The following is a 10,902-nucleotide window of genomic DNA, read 5'->3' on the forward strand; positions in this document are numbered from 1 at the left end:
TATATGCGTTTTAAAGTTATGAGATATTTTTCAAAAGTTAGTTATAACTAATTTATTTTGAATTGACCTTAATATCTTTATTGACGTTTTTTATTGATGTGTTGACATTCTGGGGCTGATGATCTAGGCCCTTGATTTGAATATCTAATGACTATTATTTAATTGCAGTTATCAATTAAGTATTGAGTTAGTAATATAACACTCCCCTATAATATATATTATAAAATTATAAAAATAAATATTATTCTTACCTGCTTTATATATTTAAAAATTTATAAAATGATGAAAACACGATATTGAATTTCAAAACAAAATTTCATATATTTTTAAATGAAATAATATTCATTCAAATTTAAAAATGTAGTAAATTTTTTGGCCAGTTTCATTATGTTTAAAATTATAATATTGAATCATAAACTTTCGATTTTTCACGATTATCACGTCCAATTAAAAAATATTGTCTTTTGGAAATATTTAAAAGTTAAAATGATGGTCTTTTATTAAAATGAGAAAAAAGAGAAAATATATAGTCTAATAAAAAATTTAAAAATCATGATTTTATATTCTATTTTCAAATAAATTAACTAGATTAATTTTGACTAACATTTTATATTAACATACACATACACATCAATTGTGATATTATTGAGATATCACATAAGTAAAATAATTTGTTACGTATAAACTCATAATTTTACTATAAATGCAAGAAAATTATCATATTATTCCAAATATAATTGAAAAATGCAAACTGGATTATTTCATTATATCCAGAATTCCAAATCTCTCAAAATAAACTAGGATTTTAATTTATAGTAGTAGGAGGACCCCACATAGCTGTAAATTCAATTGTCATAATTAGTTTCTAATTCTCACCCTTTTCTCTTTCGTCTCCCCCTTTCTCCTCCCCTTCATCCTTTCTTCTTTCTGTAAAAAAAGGGTGGACACGCGTAAGCAATAAACGATTCTTTGGAGATTACCAAGTAACCAATCGAAACTTAAAAGCTAAATAAACAAGGGTTTTCGAAACTAAACACACAAGAATTAGCCACAATATTTTTTGATGAGACAACTTCAATGTTCTTTTGATGACGCGCTCAAACTGACCGAGTTATCAAACTAGGCAATGTAGACATCATTAGCTCCTTCCCTCTCAAATGTTCCATGTTGTGCTCAATTCAACGCGTGCTTCAAGCTCCAACTCTTCACAAGACTTTCGGCCTTTCATCTTCATTCCCTACAAAAAAACATCCTTCATGCACAACTTTTACCAATTTAACTAGCCTATCAATTATCATAAATAATATTATCATGAGTTTTTGGAGTGGATATAGGGTTGGCCAAAATATTTTTCGCGTCCCTAAAAATTATTATCCTCGCCAAAAAACAAATAAAATATAGTATATGGCATTTTCACTATCAATGCACATAATTTTTACCATAAAATAATACTATAAACGGCAAATAACTTGTGTCATGTCATCGTAGATCTAATCTTTACATGAGAAATGAGATTAATCAAAATTGATATACTAACCTTTAAATTTTGTGCAAAGAGTCATTACTTGGATTAATTCCATGAAGAACGGATTTCATGTTGAAGAGTTTGTACCTCCATCCTCCAATTCTTGTCTTTCATCTTCCTTGCCCAATCCCCAGTTAATGGGTGACATTCAACCACCTCTATCTTTCGAACACAAACAGGCAAATAAGATGGGAGTTCTTCCAAATTGTAGCAGTGTTTAAAGCTTAAGAACTCTAGTTTCTGGGTGCTAGGCATTTTGATATCCCAACTCACCAAATCAACATCTTCTATTGAAAGAAATTTGAGTTGGGGGAAATCATACCAATCTATCTCCCAAGTTGGTCCTAGAAAAGCATAGCATCTCAGTTTGAGCACTTCAAGATTCGGTAGTTTTCCGATTACCTTCATGTACTCCCAAGGAAACCCTAGACCACTTAAACTCAATTTTTTAAGACTTGATGGGAGCGTAGAACTAGGAATAAGCGGGGCAACATCTTCTAACCCGAGATCCGAATTCATAACGACACATTTAAGTGATTCTAGTGTACTAAGATGATATATATGATCCAAGTAATTTAAGGAATCACTATTTTCATCTGGTGCCAATTCAACTTGAATACCAAGCTTTTTAAGATTAGGCATTCTTTTGAAAACCCTCATTGTACAACTATGCACACTCACACCCAAGAGTGAACACAAGTTTGGTAAAAGGGCATCCTTACAATCTGGATTGGGTAGCTTCTGACCTGAGACATGAAGATGTTTCAACTCTTTCATATTCCATATTTTATTAGGCAAATACGAAGAATTGCTCGGGGATTTGATACTCAAGTATTGTCTCACTCTCAAGTACTGTAGATTCCAAAGTTTGGATATTGAAGGTGGGAGGTTTCCATCACAAGTGAGAGCAAGGTACCTTAGTTGAACCAATGCCACTGTATCAATTGGAAACTCGTAGAAACGGATTGCAAGAGCTTCCAAAACCTTCAAATTTCTTGACTTGAAACACAATGGAACTGGATATCGATGAAGTGGACCAGTACATAGCAAAGTACGCATAGTTGAGAAGGCTGACATTGCATCATCTACGATTCCCAATAAAATGCTATTCGGAATACATAATCTGAATTGGCTCTTCATACTATCTTCTATTGAATTGATATCACGAATTTTCAAGATGTGGAAAAACTTACTCTTGATGGCTTCCCCGCGTGATAGATGCCAAAAAACTGAATGAAGATTACAAGTCTTGCTATGTTCCAAATCAGATCCCTTCTTGGCCATAACAGTAGTAGAATCAACAAGCTCCTTGAAGCATCTTGCAGCAAAATCCTCAAAAGTTTGAGACAAATTTGGTTCAAGAAAGCCCTCGGCAAACCATAAATTGATGAGCTTAGATGTAGGGATGTCAAACTTTTTAGGAAAACCCCCCATGTAGAGAAAGCATGCTTTCAAGTGTTGAGGTAAAGCCTCATAACTTGGAAGCAATGAGTCCGATATTTCGCTTTCTGCATCCTTAATAACCGGTTCTTTTCCAGATGCTACCATGCTCCACATCTTCAAGGTTTTCTCAAGTTCTGATAGCTTATCCGCGACCAAGAGAATCAGGAGAGGAAGACCTTCACAACTCTCAGCAATCTTCCTTCCGACAGGTTCAAGTTGCATAGGGAAAACCTCATCGCCAAACACCCTATCGCGAAGAAGATCCCAACTTTCGTCTTTATTTAGGAAACGCAACTTCATCATCCTATCACATGGTCCAAAAAGGCCAACCTTGAATAGTCTAGTCGTAACAACAAGTTCACCCTTGATGTTAGGTAAAAAGTTTTTCAAGATATGCACCGGGGCTTGGCTCCATAAATCATCTAGCACAATGAGACATTTCTTATGGAGTAGCTGCGCGCACAAATCCATAGCTAATGTTGCATCATCCTTTATATTTTGTTTATCCATATAAGGATAGAATTGAGCTAGAGTATCTGCCAGGATTTCTTCTGATTTATAATTTGAGCCAACATTCACCCACGCACAATGATCGAAACGATGCATGATTGAGAGGTCTGAAAAAATATTTCTGATAAGAGTAGTCTTACCAACTCCGGCCATTCCATATATTGTCATAATTCCCATTTTTGGAAATAACCTGTCTGGAAAAAGAGCATCCTGGGTTTTCTCTACTAACATAGATATGTCGTCGCGAAATATACCGTTCGACCACACTTGATCGTCTTCTTGTAGATATTTTTGTACTTCATTTGCCTGCCAATAAGGGAAAATTCACGTAAATGACAAATTTGAAAGAATAAAATTAATCAAAGGTGAGAGAAAACAAATTTGAAAGAATAAAATTAATCAAAGTTGAGAGAAAAAATGAGTGTTGAGATTAATACGAATAGAGAAGTGGGTGTAAATGATGAGAAATAGAGAAGAAAAAGAGATTCTAAAACACACCCACTTATATCATAGTAATAAAAATAAAAATAGAATGTTTCATATTTTTCATTACTATAAATTTTACTCTATTTGTCCCATAATAGGAATCATATTTGGTGTGTCAGTCTGTGCACGAATTTTAGAAATGCAACGAATAGTCGGTTGAAAAAATTAGTAGAATATGAAATCCATTTTTTTTTGTTAAATGGTTGGAAAATGAATGCGAAATAAGGTCAATTCACAAAGAAATAATTTAGCTAGAACTTTAGACAAACTATGGTCAGTTGAGGTTAATTACAGAAAATGGTTATGAAACTATAATATTTGTATCAAATTGGTAAGCAAAGTTTAATTTAATTTAAAATAGTACGAAACTTTATACATTTTATATTATTTATAGTTTAATTCAATTTAAATAAGTATTTAATTCCACACAACAATTAAAATACCACATAATATTTTCTATTTATATTAATTTTGTAAACTATATAAAATTCCTCCTTTTTTCCACACAAATTTCCTTTTAAAAATAAAAAATAACTATGAATCAAAGATTACTATCTTTTCCAATGGAAATTGAATAACTTACAACAATATTTTCTAAACATCCTACTAATCATGCACATTGTTGTCGTTTTTAAAGGACTATAAATTTTAGTTATTTATAGTATAAATGGATTACTTTATACTCAAGTAAAATAAAATAAAATAAAATAATATCATTAAGATGACAAGTGGTGGATAAAAAATAAAATTATTTATGCTAGTTTGTTTCAAAATGGATAATTTTATTCCATATAACAATTCAAATTCCACATAATATTTTGTATGTTGAATTTTAGAAGTGGATAATTCTAAGGAAATCGAATAACTTTAGAATTAAATTTAACTGTCACTAAGACATTAATCACATATTTAAACACTTGACTTTTAGGAAAAAAAGATGTGATTAGTTGTTAATTAGCTTAATTAATACTAACTCCGTCCAAAAAAATAAACTAATTTTACTATTTTCGGCCATCCATCAAAATTAGACAAATTCTAAATATGGAAAGTTATAAACAAATACTAACCTACACATCATTCAAAATATGGAACTGTTAAGAACCTAAATCCTTAACGTCGATTTCCACACAAAATCAAGAAACGAGATGTCGTCGTTGTCGAGCGCCCAACGTTGGGTCGTGACTTGGACGGAAAAAAGGGGCAGCTGAGCGCGAGATTTACTCGTCGGCAGCCTTAGGAGATGTTTCTTGTTTGCTACTCAATTGAGCCAAAATAATGATAGTTTCATATATTGATTGACTGAATAAAATGATAACAATCTATCCCTATTTATAATATTAGAATACTAGCTTATGGAACAAGAAACAAATATAAGAAAAGATATGCAAATCCGTAATATATCTAAACTAATTAATAACGATAGAATACTTGTATCAACCCCCCCCCAACGGTTAAAATCCACCTTGTCCTCAAGGTGGGAACCACGAACCAAAGACGAGAGTTGAAAGCAAAAGCTTGGCGAGGCGTCTCCTCCTGGATCAAACGCATACCGAATAGTTGGACGTGTCACTTCACCTTCTCCATCAAAAATCATCAAGGTAGGATCAAAACAGTCGTCAAAATTCAGTGCTAAAACGTGAAGCTTGTTAACACGTCCACGAACTCCCAAACACACCGAGTAATTTCGTGGCGGGACCATCCGTGCATCGATGGCAAGCAATGTCGGTTGCTGAAACATTCTTGCAACATCACTATCATGCAACTCTCCCTTTTCACCCAAACAATTCTCAATAACATCTTGGGACATCATTCGAGCAACGACAGCCTTCTTCACTTCCTCAATGGAATCAACCTCCTCTACATCGTCTAATAATGCATCTTCCTCCGTCTCTTTACTCATATCGGGGCTGCACGGTGGGTCGATTTCATCAAAAGATGGAACTTGTTGATCTTCGAGTCTGCCATCTCTACCTTCCCTAGATCCCCAATTCTCACTAGGCAAGCCACGATCCATGAGTTTCTTTGCTACTGCCTCTAATATGGAGTTCTCTGAATCACAAAGCTCTGCATCTAATAGGGAGTCCTCTGAATCCCACAGCTCCCCGTCGCCGTCTCATGTTGGCGAATGCGTGTGAGTAATGACCTCTCCATAACATCTGCCCTCATCTACCTCACTCCGAAAGCGATCTGGCAGTGGTGGCTGCGGCAAAGGTCCGGATTTTACAAACCCACGGTCAAGGGGTTCCACATGTGTTGGTGGCTCATGTGACGAGTATTCCTGTTGTTTTGGTGGGTCCCAACAGGTGGGCTGATGCAAGGGCGGCAGTTGTCGTCGCAGAGGCCATCCGGTCGGGGGCCGTGGCTTGTAATCTGACACTCGCAACTGAATGCACTTTTTTGGCGGATCAAATCTGTGGCGCACGTCCTCCAAAAATTCCATCCACGTCACCACTGGGTTATTCTCACGGTAATTGAATATCCATTCTACAGCCGGTGGTCGAAATAGCATGACCACATAGTGTAGGCGTTCGGCCTCGGCCATCCCCAGGTGGTCGAAATAATAATCGACCCTCGAAATCCAATTCGTCGCGTCCGATCCGTCGAAGTGAGGAGCCTTCATGGAAAGCTCTTTCAGGCTCTCCGTCCTGCGGGTACCGTGATCTTGCCGAGGAAGGGGTGAGTCCTAAGACGTCGGGTGGCGGTACCCCCAAAAACTCGTGTCGACATTCCCCAGATATCGGTCCTGCGGCCTGTCCCAGCACGTGCGGTGTCGAGGCTCGGGGCGATCGCGGTACGACGCTCGATGAACGGTCCGCTGCGGAAAATGGTCGTCGCGCCTATGTAATGCATGGGCAGCGCCTCGTCGACAACCGTGGATGAAAGGCCGGTGGACACCGTCGTCTGCCGCCCAAGCGTCGCGCGGGAACGCGCGACGCTTCCAACTTCTCCAGCCTGAGTTCCATTATGTCAAATCGCGCCAAGATCTTCTCCAACCAGGTGGAGGAAATCGCGGCTGTTCCTGCCACATCGTGCAGTGCCTCGGCGGCCGCCTGGAAATCGCGCCGCGGATATTGCGGCCGATCGTCGCCGCATGCGCTTGTGGACGCGCGGCGCGAAGAGTCTCTGATCAGGACATGCGTGTTGCCTCCGGTGAGGAGCCCCGTCGGCGGTATACGTTCATCCGATCCAGTCATGGTGAGCTCTGGATGAAAGCACCAGTTGTTAAGAACCTAAATCCTTAACGTCGATTTCCACACAAAATCAAGAAACGAGATGTCGTCGTTGTCGAGCGTCCAACGTTGGGTCGTGACTTGGACGGCAAAAAGGGGCAGCTGAGCGCGAGATTTACTCGTCGGCAGCCTTAGGAGATGTTTCTTGTTTGCTACTCAATTGAGCCAAAATAACGATAGTTTCATATATTGATTGACTGAATAAAATGATAACAATTTATCCCTATTTATAATATTAGAATACTAGCTTATGGAACAAGAAACAAATATAAGAAAAGATATGCAAATCCCTAATATATCTAAACTAATTAATAACGATAGAATACTCGTATCAGGAACCCATAATTCACTAACACTAATTTCACCACTTTAGGAAACGTAGGGAATAGGTATAAGGTTTAAATACTCCTGTCGTCCCACTATAAGCAAGAAATTTTCTTTTACTGCGAAAAATAACACTCTATCTCTTTCTTACTTTGTCATTTCTCATACTTTTTCTCTTTATTTTGTTCCCACTCATACTTTATTCTGACTTTATTTAACCACTAAGCACCACTACTTAAAAACATGTGCCCAAAAGAAATATGTTACATGGGACAAAGTGAAGGGAGTACTTAATATATGTACGATTTATTTTCATCGTTCATTTTATAGACTTAGTTAAAAGTATAGCAGAGCTACTGCATAAGTTGTAATGATATATTGAAAAACATTATATAACTTCACATCTACCGGTAAAAAGGCCCGTTTTGCCATAATAGTATCCGCAAATAAAATGATGATGTGTTATTTGCTAATGTTATTAAACTTTTACATTTATATTTTTATAAGAAATACTTATTATTTATATTACAGCTTTTTGTTAACTTAACAAAATTCTACATATAATCTTTAAAACTGAAATATAAAATTATAATAATTTTTTATTTTTTTACTTGTATCATAATGCTCGAAATTAAAACTAATATGACAACAAAACCACATTATATATGATAAAACGATGTCATTATATTTTAAGTGTTGATTAAAATATGTTAATATATCTAAAATACCGTGGCTTTGTTGTTGCGTCGTTTTTATTTTTTCATAGTAGTATTACTTTTGATTTTGAACACTATACAATAAATGAAAAAAAAAAAAACTATATATTACTCTATGCTATTCTAGTTTTAAAATTATGAGATTGACCGAAAGTCCGAAACCAACGAAAAGTTTTAATTCAAATGACAAATACTAGTGTATCACCTTTTATAACCACCGTGAATACTAGTTAAAGTCCCAATAACATTAAAATTGACATAATTTTGAAGAATAACCCACAAATTGTATAATTGAGATATGTATGAACACTGAACAAGTGAGAATATAGTATTTGTAATTGTACCTCTGATAATTCGTCATCCATCATATAAACGCGATCATGTTGAGCCTCAGCTAGACCGCTCCAGATCTCTTCCTCCTTCTTCATTTTCCTCAAAATCAGAATAATTCTGCCCACCACTAGTCTACAATCTCCACAGTTTCTGGCAATCTTCCTCCCTATTTCCTCAAACCCCGGCGGCGCAATACCGCCCTCGAAAAAAATAGTCAGTATGTTAGGCCAGATGATGTCTTCATCTATCAAAGGCGGTTTAAGGAGCACGAAGCTCTCGTCGAATTCAGCTACTTCACTTAATTCTGTAGTCAGCAACACCACGCTTCCGTTGTTCTGCTCCGGCAACGATCTCCTCAGCTTGATCAGAACGTCCGTGTCGCGAACGTCGTCCAACGCAACCATGTACCTCCTTCCTTCCAAACTATTGTACACATACTTCCCAAAAATCTCATCTCCTTGGGAGCTAATGAATTCGTGGTCAACGTCAGGATTTATTTGAGAAATGATGTTTAAGAGGAGTTGTGTGAGGTCATATGTCGAGCCTATCCTCACCCAGGCGCTGCATTCGAAGGAGCCTTGTATGTCGTCGTAGACCCTCCAGGCCACAAGGGATCTCCCGGTGCCTGGTTTGCCGAAGAAGGAGAAAAAACCGAAGTCATCTGGCCTTATCACTCCCATCAAATGATCTTTGAGATCACTGCGTTGTTCCGATAATCCAACCATCTTTACATTACAAGCAATCTGTGACGGAGCAGCTGATGCATCATGATCGATATCAGAAGATGGATTGTCGAGATGATTATTGTAGTCTTCCTTCATCTTCTTTGCTGCTTCGGCGAAGGAGTTGAACTCGTGCGATACTTCCTTCAAGTCTAGCTCGAGAGGAAAACAAATGGTGGCCTCTTCTTCTTCTTCTTCTTCTTCTTCTTCTTCGAGACCTGATAGAAACTGTGATTCGAGGGAATCTTCTAAGTTGTGTATCGCATCTCTGATTTCTTTTTCCAACTCTCTCAACCCGTTGCTGCGGAGGCGTTCGTCCGATTTTTTGAGGGTTTCTTGTAAGGATGTGAGGTGATTGTGTGCAATATCTAGGATTTCTCGACTTGAAGAATCAAGGGAAATGTTGGAAGAACATAGGAGTCCTTGTATTGTTTGCTTGAGAGAAGTCGCAGCAGCATAAGCCATTGTTTTTTTCTTTCTTCTTGTTGCAATGTTAATTGTGTGTTGTTTTTAGGGTGTTCGATGGTCTAATATTAGACAGTGATGTTATATTTCATCATAGTAGTAGTTAAATTGGATTAGTTTTAGTTGTGACCTAGTCCTCACTGTATGAAACCAAGAAACCAATTTCAAAGTTAAATACTAGTATAAGACAGTGATGTTATATATCTTTGATCATAGTTTTGCGTCCAACTAAATATATCATTTTTTATACTATATTCATTTTATTTTTCTTTAATTTCAGTTTTGGATGTTTTAATTGAAGTATGTACTTATTCTCAAGAGTTTATTGCACTAAATTACGACATTTAATTATATTTTTGGAAATTATTGAAACTTTTTTTTCCGATTTGATTATTATTGATAGAAAAAAATCAAAATTAGTACTATATTTTATATAGAAATGTCGACAGTATATCTATTACCCATATCACTTGAAATTCTAGCTACTCGCTCACCATTTCGTAATTTTAAAAATTGTAATCCGTCACTGAATTTCACTTAAATATGTACAAGAATCGTATATTTGAAATATATGCAAGCGATTTTGTTTTGAAATGTGTGCATTAACTTATTGAAGGAGGTTCCAAAGTCAAAAAAACAAACTAGTAACTAAAATAGTTGACGGGAAAAATATACTTATAAACTTCTACGTATACACTTGTATTCATAAAATGATTGGTGGCATGTCGATTGTCACTTACCTAATACGTGCAAATTATCTACTCGCATGATAAAAAAAAACATAGACTGAATGGAGATATCATCTACATATAAAAAATACAGTGATTGCTATAGGTAATTTCGAGATTAGTTTGTCAACCTTTCCATCGTAATGTAACTATGGTTGATGCAACTATGATACCAAACTATGGTTGAATATCGCGGCAGGTGGATCAATGATGGAGAAGCCACAAAACTTATTGAGAAGATGGCTGCAAGTTCGTATCGATGGTGAACGAACCCCTGCGAAAGATGTTGTCACTGTGGAACATCTCACCTCTATTAGTATTCACCAGTAGTTACCTAACATGTTATTTGACTTAATTTTCAGTTAACTCTATTTCATATCTTAGTTTGTCTTACTTTGGAGATCATGCTTGGACTTTGGT

At 36.4% G+C, this 10,902-nt stretch overlaps 1 protein-coding gene across 3 annotated transcripts; it reads right to left on the reverse strand.

The window, feature by feature from the left end:
* Positions 1-674: 674 nt before the first annotated feature.
* On the reverse strand, positions 675-9,805 carry LOC121746958 (disease resistance protein RPP13-like). 3 transcript variants are annotated; one of them, XR_006039094.1, is made up of 4 exons: positions 8,579-9,805; positions 1,538-3,784; positions 1,108-1,237; positions 675-927 (listed from the first exon to the last, which is right to left on the reverse strand). XR_006039094.1 is itself a non-coding variant. In XM_042140926.1 (3 exons), the coding sequence occupies exons 1-2, from the start codon at positions 9,752-9,754 to the stop codon at positions 1,571-1,573; spliced, it is 3,390 nt and encodes a 1,129-aa protein (XP_041996860.1). In that variant the 5' UTR covers positions 9,755-9,805; the 3' UTR covers positions 675-1,237; positions 1,538-1,570. The 3 variants fall into 3 exon arrangements, 1 of the variants encoding a protein (XP_041996860.1); XR_006039093.1 differs by having other exon boundaries at positions 907-927; positions 1,040-1,237; XM_042140926.1 differs by having other exon boundaries at positions 675-1,237.
* Between the last annotated feature and the right edge of the window lie 1,097 nt (positions 9,806-10,902).

The sequence above is a fragment of the Salvia splendens genome, chromosome 9 (genome assembly GCF_004379255.2).
Source record: "Salvia splendens isolate huo1 chromosome 9, SspV2, whole genome shotgun sequence".
NCBI classification, from domain to species: Eukaryota; Viridiplantae; Streptophyta; class Magnoliopsida; order Lamiales; family Lamiaceae; genus Salvia; species Salvia splendens.